Source organism: Pseudophryne corroboree, chromosome 1, assembly GCF_028390025.1.
Source record: "Pseudophryne corroboree isolate aPseCor3 chromosome 1, aPseCor3.hap2, whole genome shotgun sequence".
Classification (NCBI taxonomy): domain Eukaryota; kingdom Metazoa; phylum Chordata; class Amphibia; order Anura; family Myobatrachidae; genus Pseudophryne; species Pseudophryne corroboree.
This window is the reverse complement of record NC_086444.1, coordinates 504,689,401-504,705,059: the sequence shown is the minus strand read 5'-3', so window position 1 is coordinate 504,705,059 and position 15,659 is coordinate 504,689,401. Positions and strand designations below refer to the sequence as shown.

Below are 15,659 nucleotides of genomic sequence, written 5' to 3'. Positions count from 1 at the left end.
GCGCGCTCGGGTTAACCGAGCAAGGCGGGAAGATCCGAGCCGCTCGGCCCCGTGTAAAAAAACCTGAAGTTCGGGCGGGTTCGGATTCCGAGGAACCGAACCCGCTCATCTCTAAAGGACCTGCCAACGATTACTGACATGTCGTCTACTGTCACTGCATATGATTCTGTCACCATTGAAAGAATGGTGGAGGATTATATGAGTGACTGCATCCAAGTAGGCACGTCAGATAGTCCGTACGTATACTGGCAGGAAAAAGAGGCAATTTGTTTTGTTTTATGTAAATTGTCTTCTATACTGATAAATTACAGAGGCTTTAGTTTTAAGAGCTTTACTTTGCGAAGATCTGGTGTAATTCAGACCGGATTACTGCTGTGCTTTTTCGCACAGCAGGCGATCAGATCTGAACTGCGCATGAGTAAGCATCACAATGCGCCAGCGCGTCACACAACTGCATCGAGCATCGATGCCTAGCAATGGGATGGTGCGAAAAAAAAGGGCAATCGCAAGGTGATTGACAGGAAGTGGCAATTTGTGGGTGGCAACTGACCATTTTGCAGGAGTGTCCAGAAAAACACAGGCGGGCTCAGGTGTTTGAAGGGAGGGTGTTTGACGTCAGCTGCGGCCCCAATCATCAGGAATACATTGCAGCGGCTGAGTAAGTCCTGGGCTGCGCAGAGTCTGCACAAACTGATGTTGTGCAGCTCTTCTAAAGTAGCAATCGCACACTTGCACAGGCTTTACCCCTCCCCCTGTAGGCGGCGACTATCTGATCGCAGGGCTGCAAAAAATGCACCCTAGTGATCAGGGCCGTTTCTAGCCAATTTGGCTCCCAGTGTGATGCACCACTCCCCCCCCCCCATTCACATTAAAAAATGCGCCCCCCATAAATATAAAGAGTAAAAGCATGCGCGCGCCAAAGGCGCGCGCGCTCCCGGCAAGGGTGTGTGGCCTTCTTAAGATGGGCGTGACTTTGTTAAGGTGGGCGTGGCCTCATCTGATCTCATCATCACGGCCACTACAGGATGAAAACAAAAAGTCCTCATTTTACACATTACAGCAGGCACGCGACCCCATTTTACACAGCACGGCAGGCAAGTGTCCCCATTTTACACAGCACGGTAGGCAAGTGTCCCCATTTTACACATTGTGGCAGGAAAGTGTCCCCATTTTACACATTGCGGCAGGCACGTGTCCCCATTTTACACACTGCGACAGGCACGTGCTCCATTTTACACAGTACAACAGGCAAGTGTCCCCATTTTACACATTGCGGCAGGCACGTGCCTCCATTTTACACAGCACGACAGGCAAGTGTCCCCATTTTACACAGCACGGCAGGCAAGTGTCCCCATTTTACACAGCACGGCAGGCAAGTGTCCCCATTTTACACAGCATGGTAGGCAAGTGTCCCCATTTTACACATTGCGGCAGGAAAGTGTCCCCATTTTACACATTGCGGCAGGAACGTGCCCCCATTTTACACATTGCAGCTGGAAAGTGTCCCAATTTTACACATTGCGGCAGGCACGTGCCTCCATTTTACACAGTACAACAGGCAAGTGTCCCCATTTTACACATTGCGGCAGGCACATGCCCCCATTTTACACATTGCGGCAGGAAAGTGTCCCCATTTTACACATTGCGGCAGGCACGTGCCCCCATTTTACACAGTACGGCAGGAAAGTGTCCCCATTTTCTACATTGCGGCAGGCACGTGCCCCCATTTTACACATTGTGGCAGGAAAGTGTCCCCATTTTACACAGTACGGCAGGCACGTGCCCCCATTTTACACAGTACGGCAGGCACGTGCCCCCATTTTACACAGTACAGCAGGCAAGTGTCCCCATTTTCCACATTACGGCAGGCAAGTGTCCCCATTTTCCACATTCCGGCAGGCAAGTGTCCCCATTTTACTCATTCCGGCAGACAGGTTTCCCTATTTTACACAGCACGGCAGGCAAGAGTCCCCATTTTACACATTCCAGCAGACTGCCTCCACATTTTACACATTCCGGCAGGCAAGAGTCCCCATTTTACACATTCCGGCAGACAGGTGTCCCCATTTTACACATTCCGGCAGGCAAGTGTCCCCATTGTACACATTCCGGCAGACAGGTGTCCCTATTTTACACATTAAGTCAGGCAAGAGTCCCCATTTTACACATTCCGGCAGACTGCGTCCCCATTTTACACATTCCGGCAGGCAAGAGTCCCCATTTTACACATTCCGGCAGACAGGTGTCACCATTTTACACAGTACGGCAGGTGGTGGTGGTGGTGGGGGAGGGAGAAAGAGAGAGGGAGAGTGGCTGACTTACATTTGAAGCGGTTCTTCCTGCTCTTCAGCTGCCTCTCCCTCGTCTGCGCGGCGCCGCCGCCGGCCGGCTTGGCTCCCCCTTCTCCTTCCTCCCGAGTGCCCAGCTCGGGGGGCGGGGTTTTACGGAATGACGCGATTGCGCCCCGAGCTGGGCACTCGGGAGGAGAGGGGAGGGTCCTCAAGAAGTGCAAGGCTTGCCCGCCGCAAGAAACGGCACTGCTAGCGATCAGGTCTGTATTAACCCCATCATCCTGAAGTTGTCAGTGTAACAGGATTTATCAATAGGCATACCTCCCAACTGTCCCGATTCCAGCGGGACAGTCCCGCTATTCGGAAACTGTCCCGTTGTCCCACCAGTGGGTTGAAGTGTCCCACGGGTGGGGGGGCAGTTGGAAGATCCTGTGATCACCGCTGCTCTGCAAAGCAGCCGGTGATCACTGAATTAGATGCCGTGCGCATGCGCACGGCATCGAAACAGTGCAGGGAGAGAGGCGGGGGCTGCCCAGCTGCTCAGGGAGCGCTGGGCACGCCCCCAAAATGACGTAAAATGGGGGTCGTGCAGCGAGGTCCTGCCCCTTCCATTGAATCCCCTTCCAGTGAAGCCCTTCCCCCTTTTTGAGCGTGGCCGCGCCTTTGGCGCAGCATGTCCCTTCTCACCTGATTCCAAGGTTGGGAGGTATGCAATAGGCGTTACCCATCTAGAGGTATATTCGGTTGAAGTTTAAAGCTGCCGTCTGTCGAAAAGACGGCAGTTTTCGACTTTTCTAGGTCAGAAGGGGTACCGACCTATTCAATCTAACCCCAAATTTTTCGACAAGTCGAGGCATTCAACGTGTCGAAAAGCACGTGGAATAGCTGCCGATCCGCGTGCTTGTGTCGAAAAACGACAGGTTTTGGCCCCCTTTTCGACCATCTCAATTAGACTTTAAAAAAAGTCGAAGTGAGATGCGAGAGCAGAGACGGGGAGAGCCGCGGGCAGACGGAGAGCAGTGCCAGAGGATGTCACAGCCGCTGCTCACAGCAGCGTCCACCCGGCTTCAGCAAGCGAGACCTCGCTTGCTGGAGCCGGGTGGACGCTGCCGTGAGTGGCGGCAGTGATGTGGGGACGACAGGGAGAGGTAGATGCGGGGATGGGGAGAGGCAGAGACGGGGGTGGGGAGGGAGAGCTGTGGGCAGACAGGGGAGAGCAGCACTACAGCAGCGGCTATATAGCCATTGCTGTAGCGCTGCTCTCCCCCGTCTGCCCGCGGCTCTCCCCTGTCTCAGCCCTGCATCTCAATTCGACTTTTTTTAAAGTCGAATTGAGATTGCATTGAATAGCCCAGGTCGGATCCATTCCGACAAATGAATGTCGGAATGGATCCGACTTCAATTGAATATACCCCCTAGTGCGATAGAGGGCCCTCGATAATGCCAGCCCCTTAAAGAAAAAGTGTAACAAGTTTTTCTTGGTCATTAGGATTTCTTTGTTACAGTTCGTTACTCCTTCTTATGGTGCCCATACACTTGTGCGATTCCCAGCGACGCAACATCGCGGGGCATCGCACCGGCAGTTCAGGTGCGATTATGCGATAGATCGCATGGTAATCACGTGAAGGGCACGTCACCGCCGAGTGGGAGCGGCCTCTACCCGCTCCCAGCGGGTGCCCATCGCACATCGCAGTGAGATATATAGCATGTGTTTTTAAAAACACATGTGATCGCACTGCGATTCGATAAATATTAAGTGCAGCACATACTATCTTGAGACATAGCGTCAAAAGGTACCTAAAATGTGCATACAATCCTTTGATTTCTCTCACAGGTGCGATCGAAATCAAAGGTTAGCACCGATTAGCTCACAAGTGTATGGGCACCATTACAGTGATGGTGAGAATGTGAGACTTAAGGGCCCTACACACTGGCAGACGATACTGCACGATATGAACGTTCTCGTTCATTAATGAACGAGAACTCGTTCATATCGTGCAGTGTGGAGGCACCAGCGATGAACGATGCGCGGCCTCGCGCTCGTTCATTGCTGGTGCCCCGTCGCTTGTGCGTGCAGGCCAATATGGATGAGATTGTCCATATTTGCCTGCACTGCTATGGAGCCAGGTGACGGGGGGAGGGAAGAAACTTCCCCCCCGATGCCGGGTCGCCCGTCAGCCGTATCTGCCGTCGGGCAGCTCGGCGGCGGATCTATCAGTGTGTAGGGCCCATTACTAAATAAAAAAAAACCCTGACATATGCAAATATGAATGAGTGTAAACTCTAATGGTTACACCTGTAAGTGCTGTAGAGATCAACAGATTTCAAATCACACACAGATTTTATAATAGAGAAATGTACGTTGTGAATGTGTTGTTGCAGAACTTGTAACAGTCAAAGGGCAGAGTCACATGGTGTGAAAAGGAGATAGCTGATATTGTTGTAACTACAGTACACTGCAAGGAAAGGGTGGGACAAGAATGCTTTCTCACACAGGAAGGCTTACCAAGCTGTGCAAAACACCACATATTGAATAAAGAAGAGGGGGGTGGAACATAACCTGGAAAATTACTTGCTTCAGTGACTACAGTGTAATGTGAGCTTTTAAGGAAACAAGTCAAGCAAGTCTGGGAGAAGGAATCCTGAACACAAAGCTGGTATCTGCATTCCACTTAGTACAGTATTTGCTGATTTGTTTGACTATGGCATCAGGTAAATGATACAGTACATTGATTTATATTTTGCTTTCAAGACAAAAATGCCTTGTCCCTGTTTTTGCAGGTAGTGTTTTTTGCTCACTGAGTAAAACTGGTTTCTGAACAGAAGCATAACTAGCATGGTTCTTCTGATTGATGTTTTCTTCCCATATTATGTGACCGTAATGTTACTTATTAATATCAGATGATCTTTGTGCAATGTGAGTCACTGCCGTTACTGTAAGATGGTCTGGACTGGGCTTGATTTGGTGTACAACCGTGTGTCCGAAGTGAAATGGCAGAGATGCCCACTTGGAGAGTCTGCAGTCGCAGCCAACCCACTTTGTATGCCTTTAGTTGCAACCATCGGATGACCATCAGAACTTGGACCAGCCCCATGCTACTGTACAGTAGGTGAAGATTCTTCATTCTAGTATGACCTCCAATGTGAGAGATTTAGCATCTCAGCGCCTGATTCATTACCATTTGCAAATGTGAGTTTGCATGCAGAGAGCGATTATCGGCATACTGCACATGCGCTGTGAACACATTGGGGTAAATTTACTAAGATGGAAGTTCTATTTAAGATGGGATTTTGCCCATAGCAACCAATCAGATTCCAGGTATTATCTTCTACAAGGTGCTAGATAAATGAGAAGTAGAATCTGATTGGTTGCTATGGGCAACATCCCATCTTAAATAGAACTCCCATCTTAGTAAATTTACCCCATTGTGCGTGTGCAAAGGGTAACATGCGATCGCACTCTGTATGCAGCCTAATTGTAAAGAGAACGCATTTTGATTGACAAGAAGTGACCATTTGTGGCTGGTAACATGGCGTTTGTGGGGAGTGGTTGGGAAAACACAGGCGTGTCATGGCCGTTTGTAGGGCGTGTATCTGATATCATCTGTGAATGCTGCTTTCAAAAACATGTCGCCCGGTGCGACTGCATTCTAATTGATTTAAGTATGCTAGGGTCAGCCGCAACTGTCTATGGTGCTCATTTTATGCGTATGCATTGCAATTCCGCTAATGCCTACGCAGATATGCAGATGCATCGGTGGGGGTCTTTTATTCTTTCTGAGCGGCTCTTCGCATGCCAATTTTAGCAATAGCAGATTTGTGAACATCACTATCTCAGGCTCAATATTGATACATTAAAAAAAGGCATTTGGTTCCCCCAGCACCCTGAATGATAACAGTAACCAGATATAAATCCCACATAATAATAGAATTCAGAGATCTTCGTTACACATATTTGCGCAAATGTGTGGTTAAGCCCCAAAGCCGCATCAAGGCGTCTCTGTATATTTGGGGTCCCTAGCGCTATATCTAGGTGCAGGGTGTGGCACCCCAAAACACCAGCATAAGCCAGAAAGCCCAGCGTTGCATACCAGTGAAAAAACTATAGTGTTAATAAATTAGTATTTAGGAAGCCGAAGCTATAGAGCAGAGGTTCTCAAACTCGATCCTCGGCGGCCCACACAGTGCATGTTTTGCAGGTAACCCAGCAGGTGCACAGGTGTATTAATTACTCACTGACACATTTTAAAAGGTCCACAGGTGGAGCTAATTATTTAACTTACGATTCTGTGAGGAGACCTGCAAAACATGCACTGTGTGGGCCCCCGAGGACCGAGTTTGAGAACCTCTGCTATAGAGAGAGTGATACAAACATGAAATGTAATTAAAATAGAGAAAGTGTTAAAAAATTAATAAGGGAAAAGTGTTAATAGAATGTAAAGGTATACCACACTAAAGCCATCCAGCTCAGCCAGTCCAGAGGCACCACACCTCACACCTCCATTACCCCAATCTGGGTCTAATATTAACCAGCAAGGAGCCACATGATAATGGCTCCTTACTACAATATGGCCCTCATTCTGAGTTGTTTGCTCGTTCTTTTTCATCGCATCGCAGCGATTTTCCGCAAACTGCGCATGCGCAATGTTCGCACTGCGACTGCGCCAAGTAAATTTGCTAAGAAGTTTGGTATTTTACTCACGGCATTACGAGGTTTTTTCTTCGTTCTGGTGATCGTAGTGTGATTGACAGGAAGTGGGTGTTTCTGGGCGGAAACTGGCCGTTTTATGGGAGTGTGTGAAAAAACGCTGCCGTTTCTGGGAAAAACGTGGGAGTGGCTGGAGAAACGGGGGAGTGTCTGGGCGAACGCTGGGTGTGTTTGTGACGTCAAACCAGGAACGAAACTGACTGAACTGATCGCAGTGGCAGAGTAAGTGTCGAGCTACTCAGAAACTGCTTAGAAATTTCTATTCGCAATTTTGAGAATCTTTCGTTCGCAATTTTGCTAAGCTAAGATTCACTCCCAGTAGGCGGCGGCTTAGCGTGTGCAATGCTGCTAAAAGCAGCTTGCGAGCGAACAACTCGGAATGAGGGCCTATGTCTAAGCTAAGAGCTACCTACCTTGAAGCAACCCCATAACATACCTCCCAACTGTCCTGATTTTCGCGGGACAGTCCCGTTTTTTGGGGACTGTCCCGCTGGCCCACCCGCGGGCCGCAGTGTCCCGCGGTGGGGGGGGGGCAGTTGGGAGCCTGTGTCTCGCTGCCCTGCTTAGCAGGGCAGCGGTGAATAGACGCTGTGCGCATGCGCACAGCGTCTGTTCACTGGATTCAGAGGGAGAGGGGGCATGCCAGCGGCTCACAGAGCGCCAGGCATGCCCCCTCAGTGATGAAAACGGGGGCGTGGCTCGCGATCGCGGGTCCCCCACGAAGCCACGCCCCCTTTTCTTAGGTCACACCCCTTTTTGGGAGCACGCGCGCGTGTGTCCCTCTTTAGGTAACTGTAAAGTTGGGAGGTATGCCATAATGCTCCATGTGGCATGTCGGGGCCTGCACCTCCTCCTAATGCAGGAACCTCTCTGACTCTCACAACAGACATATATATTGGTAGATGCTCAATTAGTTTAGTGATATCATTCAGGTGCTCGAAAGGGAGGGGTATTTCTGAGCAAGAAAAAAGGCATTTGGTTTCCCCCAGCACCCTGAATGATAACAGTAACCAGATATAAATCCCACATAATAATAGAATTCAGAGATCTTCGTTACACATATTTGCGCAAATGTGTGTTAGTCAGGCTCTCAGTTTGCAACCACTTCAGCAAACACACCCACGACACTCCCAGAACATGCCCTAATGAAGGTACATCTCCATGAGTCTGAATAGCAGCCTTCCAGTCACTGTCCAATACGCTGGACACTGTGGCCTCAATTTGTTCTGCTCCATGGAATGCAAGCGTCTTGTGAGTTTTTAGTGATCTTTGCTCAGCAAAAAATAATTTACGGGAATATAGGCATTGCATGTGACGGTACCTTATGTCATGTGTCACATTTGCATATTTAAATGTTTTTATTATATTGCTCTCTGTGCACAAATAAATGTGCTTCTCTATATAAAATGTATCTAGATAGCAGAATTAAAGGAATTCCATTACAATTTTTTGCTTGTCACCTGCTAATCGGTGTATTCCTTTCTTAATGCAGTTTCAGCTGCATAAAGTTTAATGGTTAGCATTACTGCCTCACAGCACTGAGGTCATGGGTTCGATTCCTACCATGGCGCTAACTGTGTGAAGTTTGTATATTCTCCCCGAACTTGCTTGGGTTTCCTCCGGGTTCTCCGGTTTCCTCCCACAATCCAAAAATATACTGGAAGGTTAATTGGCTCCCAACAAAATTAACCCTAATGTGTTTGTGTGTACATGTGGTAGGGAATCTAGATTGTACACTCCACTGGGGCAGGGACTGATGTTAATGGGCAAATATTCTCTGTAAAGCGCTGCGGAATATGTGTGCGCTATGTAAATAACTGGAAATAAATAAATAAAGTTTCTGTAAATGCAATATTACCTTTTACCACACAAATTCTTTTTTTCACTTGTACATACAGTAGAACTTGCCCTTTGCTGGGCGTCCCCCCGCATGTCAAAGTTTTTGGACGTAGATGTGTGTTTTTTCACACATCTACGATCGGGTCTGAATTAGGCCCGTAGACACTGCTATTTTCATATACCATCCCATATCTAGTGCAATACTGCAAACATGTCCTAATTTTACTTCAGGGAAAAGGAAAGATCTGTACTTGGAGCCGCAATAGGTCATTTGTTAAGGCCCATATTCACGGGCAGATCTGGGGAGAGATGTGTGTTGAGAATGTTTTGACTCCAACAATAAAAGGTAAAAGTTTGGCAACTACCGCCATGTGAGCATCATCTGAGAGCTGCCTGTGTCACACGTGGTATCAAAGATTCCAGCTGCTACAAGTCCTAGTAAAGTCAGTCTCACACCAGTGTTAATTAGCTTCTAAAGGGTGTAGTTCAGTGGTGGGATTCAAATAAATTAACAACAAGTTCTATGTCCTAATGACCATTTTAAGTATACCGAAAGGTAGTTTAATAATTCATGCATTTAATACTCAAATAACACCCAGAGATGTACTAAGCCTGAAAAGTGATAAATATCACTGTGATAAAGCACCAGCCAATCGGCTCCTAACTGCCATGTTACAGGCTGTGTTTGAAAAATGACAGTTAGGAGCCGATTGGCTGGTGCTTTATCACAGTGATATTTATCACTTTTCAGGCTTAGTACATCTGGCCCACTATGCCACACACTGTAACGCCAATTACATATTATGATACACACAGTTATGGCCTGACACCATTTTATGCCCACACACAATAATGCCACTAACATTGCTAGGGGTCTCCTGTGCGTTGCCATGGGTTACATGTGCGTTGCTAGGGGTCTCCTGTGCATTGCCAGGGGTTTCATGCGCGATGCTAGGGGTCTCCTGTGCGTTGCCAGGGGTTTCATACGTGTTGCTAGGGGGTCTCCTGTGCGTTGCCAGGGCTTTCCTGTGTATTGCCAGGTATCTCCTGGCCGCTGCATCAGTAAAGTTAGGGAGGGTGGGTGCGGGCATCAGTGGTTACTGCTAGCGCCCTAAGCCCCCGCAGTAGATTAAGACGCGCTGAGGGCTGTGGAAGCGCTTCTGTACCATAGTAGTGTAAAAAAAACCACCCTCTTAAAATGCCCGCCGCCGAGGAGACAGGCACTAGAGGTCAAATGTGACCTCTAGCGTCTGTCTCCTCCTTGGCATTGGCCATTTTTTGTTGTTTTTTTTATTCATTGCTATGGTACAGAAGCGCTTCTGCAGCCCCCAGCGCATCTCAATCTACTGCGGTAACGGAATCGGCGCCTATGCTGGTGGTGCTCATTAGCAAACGGTTCTCAGAACCATACCTAAGATTAGGTATCGGTTCTGAAGAACTGGTGCGAACCGGCTAAATCCCACCACTGGTGTAGTTACATTATTCAGCGTCACCAATAATTTTTTCCTTTTTCAGCCTAAAGTCCTAGATAATGTCATGCAACAGCAAGGTGTTGCAACTCTGAGGCAAGGAGCAGAACACTAGGCTGTTATGTGAAGACCTAGCCTGTGTAAGAAGCGACAAGGAGAAAACTGACATAGAGGAGTTGCAGGCAGTAAAGTATGCATTTTGCCCTCATTGGCAATACTGGCTGCTGCAGAGCCCTGGGGTTTCATGACTGACAGTTTGTGAAGGAATAACTGACCCGCTAATCGTTATCAGACATAGTAAAATATTTTAAAAAATGATTGCAGCCACAGGTAAACTCTCCTGTCGGAGATCTTGACAATAGGACCACTGTGTCCAAATTCGTAATCAGATTTGGCAGAGATGGGCAGAGTCATGGTAGCTAACTCCTCAGACCTGTGAGGAGTTAGCTACCATGACTGATACTGTAGGTTCGTAGTACTACAATGAATGTGCAATGGTGAATCCAAGACAGCTTCCAAGACAAAAGCCCAGTGTGATATTCCATAGCACAGAGTCAACCATTTGATCCCAAGTTTTTTAAAAGCAGAAAGCCAGGGAACTTCCAGGCTGAGTGCCCATCATTGTAGGAGCCCATAAATTGTTTAGTTATTTTTGTCAGTCTGACTTATCCAAGTTACTGTACAATAAGTCCTTCTGGTGGAAATCTGTGTATATTTCGGGTGACTACTTGAGCAGAATGTATTTCTGGTCTAAGTGGACTACCATGTGGCATAACGTGATTAAGAGGCACTACAGTGTATCATAATGTGAATAAGGGGCACCACTGTATAGCATAATGTGAATTTTGGGTATTACTGTGTGACATATTTTTGCACCTGGGCCCACACTCGCTAGTTCCACCACTGTCAAGTTGCTAAACATACAGTAGATAATTTAGTTTTGGCTGGACTGAGGGCAGAGAATTACTGTAAATCACTGAATTAAATGAATATTCAGACTGCTAAGGCTTCCTGTGTATATGTAAACAAGATTAGTCTGATGATTACACAATTAAATGCAGCCCTATAACGAATTTAACTATGCTGTTTTCCCTTTCAGCAAGGCCGGGAACCACTGGACCATGGGGATTGTAGGTTGGGGCAGGAGCTGGCACCTAAAGGAAACTGTAGCTTTAAAAGTACTTCTTTAAATAGTTAGGAAAGGAGAAGCAGTTACCCAGTGAAACAAGTACAGCACAGGGGCAGCAAGTGTCAGGGCAGCACACTGTTGACAGCTCATACAGCAGGAAGCCTTTCCATGTGGAAAAAAAGTATTAACAAGTAATACCTATGGCGCTATCAATGGGTTGCTTTTCTTATAGCAGCTAAATATAAGGGGTTAGTTAGGCCCCACAACTAAATCGACAACAAACAAATTATTAGCGCTTGGAAACTGGATTAGAGATTTTATAATCACAAATTTAATAAATTGATTAAAAATAATAATATTGTTGCAATAATCAATTAAAACACAGTGTGTAGTATTAAATTTTTGGCATAGATTAGCACTGCAAGACCTTAAAAAGTTCCATATATTAGGATATGGTTTGTTTGCCGGTACTCAAATAAGCCAGTTTAGCCTCAATCGCAATTGCCACAGTCCAGGAACAGTTTGCAAGCAAATGGAAATGATCAACTGCTGTTGGAACAAAACTTTGTAAAATCTTTCATATAATGGTTGCTTCAACCAGTCAATATTATACTAGTGAAATAAACATTTTACTACGTGTTCATTATCCCATATTTAGTCACATGTATAATTAATCCAGTCACGTGACCGGACTATATCCCTCTGTATAGTACGTCTCCTGGCAACAGGATGCTAGAGTAAACGATGTTATTGGCTAGTTCTGGTCACGTGACCGGTTACCAAACAACGAGGACGGAGCAGTATCTCCATTATAGAATGTTCATCTTGCAAGTATGTTTTTGGCTAGTCCGACCAATCACTTCATAAAAGTTCCTCAAGAAATTCACTGTGATTTATTCTACTCTGTTTTGATTCCGGTCACGTGGCCGGAGCGGGTCTCTCTCTTCAGGCCGTCGCCTGGCAACAGTGCGCCGGGCTGATGGGAGATCTGACGTGTTTCCGGTCATGAGACTAATCATCATCCAATCAGTGGAGGGTTGCGTTCCATTCACAGGAAGCCGGCCCCGTAACCATGTGATCAGGAACAGGTGTTCCTGAACAATGTGATAAATAAAATAGGTTTCTAATAATCGAAATCCAAAAGTTTGTTATTATATAAGTCTATATGTCTGTCACTATATAGGGAAACTGGTTAGATTTTTATTCTAATGTTTATTTTTTCTTTAGTAATTTGTTACACCTGTTTTACATGGGCTATTAGCACTGCTATATAAAGGGCAATCAGTCACTGCAAACACATCACCTTGAAAAAGCTGTGCTAAACAGCGAAACGCGTCGTGGGACAGCTGGACTCTATTTCCTCAATTCCTTATAACAGCCTAGAAGTCGGATATAGGAACTACCATCATCAGCAAATTGGATATCTGCAGTATTGGACCCGAGCAAACCAATTGGACCAAGTATCATCTTGAACCAGCTATGTAAGGTCTATTCCAACAGCAGTTGATCATTTCCATTTGCTTGCAAACTGTTCCTGGACTGTGGCAATTGCGATTGAGGCTAAATTGGCTTATTTGAGTACCGGCAAACAAACCATATCCTAATATATGGAACTTTTTAAGGTCTTGCAGTGCTAATCTATGCCCAAAATTTAATACTACACACTGTGTTTTAATTGATTGTTGCAACATTATTATTATTTTTAATCAATTTATTAAATTTGTGATTATAAAATCTCTAATCCAGTTTCCAAGCGCTAATAATTTGTTTGTTGTCGAGGAAGCCTTTCCAGTTTACTGGCGCTGGCCTTGCGTATTTATTTTCCTACTACTTGTGGTGCTATGGCATAGTCTAAACTACCTAGGTCTAGTCAGGCTACTACCTGTCTCTTTGCAAGTCATTGTTCACCCTGACAATGCACACTCACTGTCACTGGCCGTGCTGTTGAAGGCCACGCTATGGCGGCCTGTGTCTACAGCAGCGTCCGGTTGGCAGACGACCGGGACAATTGCGTACTTCCGTCCCTGGCCGTTGGCCCCATGGAGAGGATGCCCTGCTGCCAGTGGCCGGTGAGAACTTCCGACTGGCGCTCAGAGGACCTGCTATTGTTTATTATAATAAGGTGAGAATGGTTCTTACTCTGCTTGCTGACTGGTCCATCTTTCTGGTCTGCCTCTCACTTGGTGCTGGTCATAGTTCGGGCTGCAGCGGGAGCCTTTGTTTCTTTGAACAATCTCAGCTTGTGATTCTTGCCTGATTTTCTGCTAAAGCCTGTTGCAGCAATTCTGTGTCCAGTTCCATGTCAGCTGGGCTGTCTGTTATGAGTAGTGATGAGCGGGTTCGGTTCGTCGGAATCCGAACCCACCCGAACTTCACCTTTTTTTGCACGGGTCTGAGCGACTCGGATCCTCCCGCCTTGCTCGGTTAACCCGAGCGCGCCCGACCGTCATCATCCCGCGGTCGGATTCTCGCGAGATTCGGATTCTATATAAAGCCACGCGTCGCCGCCATTTTTCACTCGTGCATTAGAGATGATCGTGAGAGGACGTGGCTGGCGTCCTCTCAATTTCTATGTTCAGTGGGCTGCAAATTGTGCTGCAAATATCTGTGCTCAGTGTGCTGCAAATATCTGTGCTCAGTGTGCTGCAAGTGCAAATATCTACGTTTTCTGCCTGAAAAACGCTCCATATCTGACTGTGCTCAGTGTGCTGCAAATATCTGTGCTCAGTGTGCTAATTGCTTTATTGTGGGGACTGGGGACCAGCAGTATTATATAGGAGGAGGACAGTGCAGAGTTTTGCTGACCAGTGACCAGTGACCACCAGTATTATACGTTCTCTGCCTGAAAAATGCTCCATATCTGTGCTGAGTGTGCTGCAAATATCTGTGCTCACACTGCTTTATTGTGGGGACTAGGGACCACCAGTATTATATAGGAGGAGTACAGTGCAGAATTTTGCTGACCAGTGACCAGTGACCACCAGTATTATACGTTCTCTGCCTGAAAAACGCTCCATATCTGTGCTCTGTGTGCTGCAAATATCTGTGCTCACACTGCTTTATTGTGGGGACTGGGGACCACCAGTATTATATAGGAGGAGTACAGTGCAGAGTTTTGCTGACCAGTGACCACCAGTATTATACGTTCTCTGCCTGAAAAACCCTCCATATCTGTGCTCAGTGTGCTGCAAATATCTGTGCTCACACTGCTTTATTGTGGGGACTGGGGACCAGCAGTATTATATAGGAGGAGTACAGTGCAGAGTTTTGCTGACCAGTGACCACCAGTATTATACGTTCTCTGCATGAAAAACGCTCCATATCTGTGCTCAGTGTGCTGCAAATATCTGTGCTCACAGATTGTGGGGACTAGGGACCACCAGTATTATATAGAAGGAGTACAGTGCAGAGTTTTGCTGACCAGTGACCACCAGTATTATACGTTCTCTGCCTGAAAAACGCTCCATATCTGTGCTGCATTGTAGTATATATAGTAGGAGTACAGTGCATAATTTTGCTGACCACCAGTATATAATATATAGCAGTACGGTACAGTAGGCCACTGCTCTACCTACCTCTGTGTCGTCAAGTATACTATCCATCCATACCTGTGGTGCATTTCAGTTGTGCGCAGTATATATAGTAGTAGGCCATTGCTATTGATATATTACTGGCATATAATTCCACACATTAAAAAATGGAGAACAAAAATGTGGAGGGTAAAATAGAGAAAGATCAAGATCCACTTCCACTTCGTGCTGAAGCTGCTGCCACTAGTCATGGCCGAGACGATGAAATGCCATCAACGTCGTCTGCCAAGGCCGATGCACAATGTCATAGTAGAGAGCATGTAAACTCCAAAAAAATAAAGCTCAGTAAAATGACCCAAAAATCTAAATCAAAATCGTCTGAGGAGAAGCGTAAACTTGCCAATGTGCCATTTACGACACGGAGTGGCAAGGAACGGCTGAGGCCCTGGCCTATGTTCAAGGCTAGTGGTTCAGCTTCACCTGAGGATGGAAGCACTCATCCTCCTGCTAGAACACTTAAGAGTTAAGACTGCAAAAGCACAGCAAAGAACTGTGTGTTCTTCTAAATCACAAATCCCCAAGGTGAGTCCAATTGTGTCGGTTGCGATGCCTGACCTTTCCAACACTGGACGGGAAGAGGTTGCGCCTTCCACCATTTGCACGCCCCCTGCAATTGCTGGAAGGAGCACCCGC

General features: G+C 46.8%; 1 protein-coding gene across 1 annotated transcript in view; it reads left to right on the top strand.

The window, feature by feature from the left end:
* The first annotated feature begins 4,757 nt into the window (after positions 1–4,757).
* Positions 4,758–15,659, top strand: part of LOC134895862 (cytochrome P450 1A1-like) — a 212,203-nt gene continuing 201,301 nt past the window's right edge. Inside the window, exon 1 of the mRNA XM_063913870.1 lies at positions 4,758–5,003. Within this exon, the coding sequence (XP_063769940.1) occupies positions 4,994–5,003 (10 nt within the window). The 5' untranslated portion in view covers positions 4,758–4,993. The remainder of the gene's footprint in view (positions 5,004–15,659) is intronic.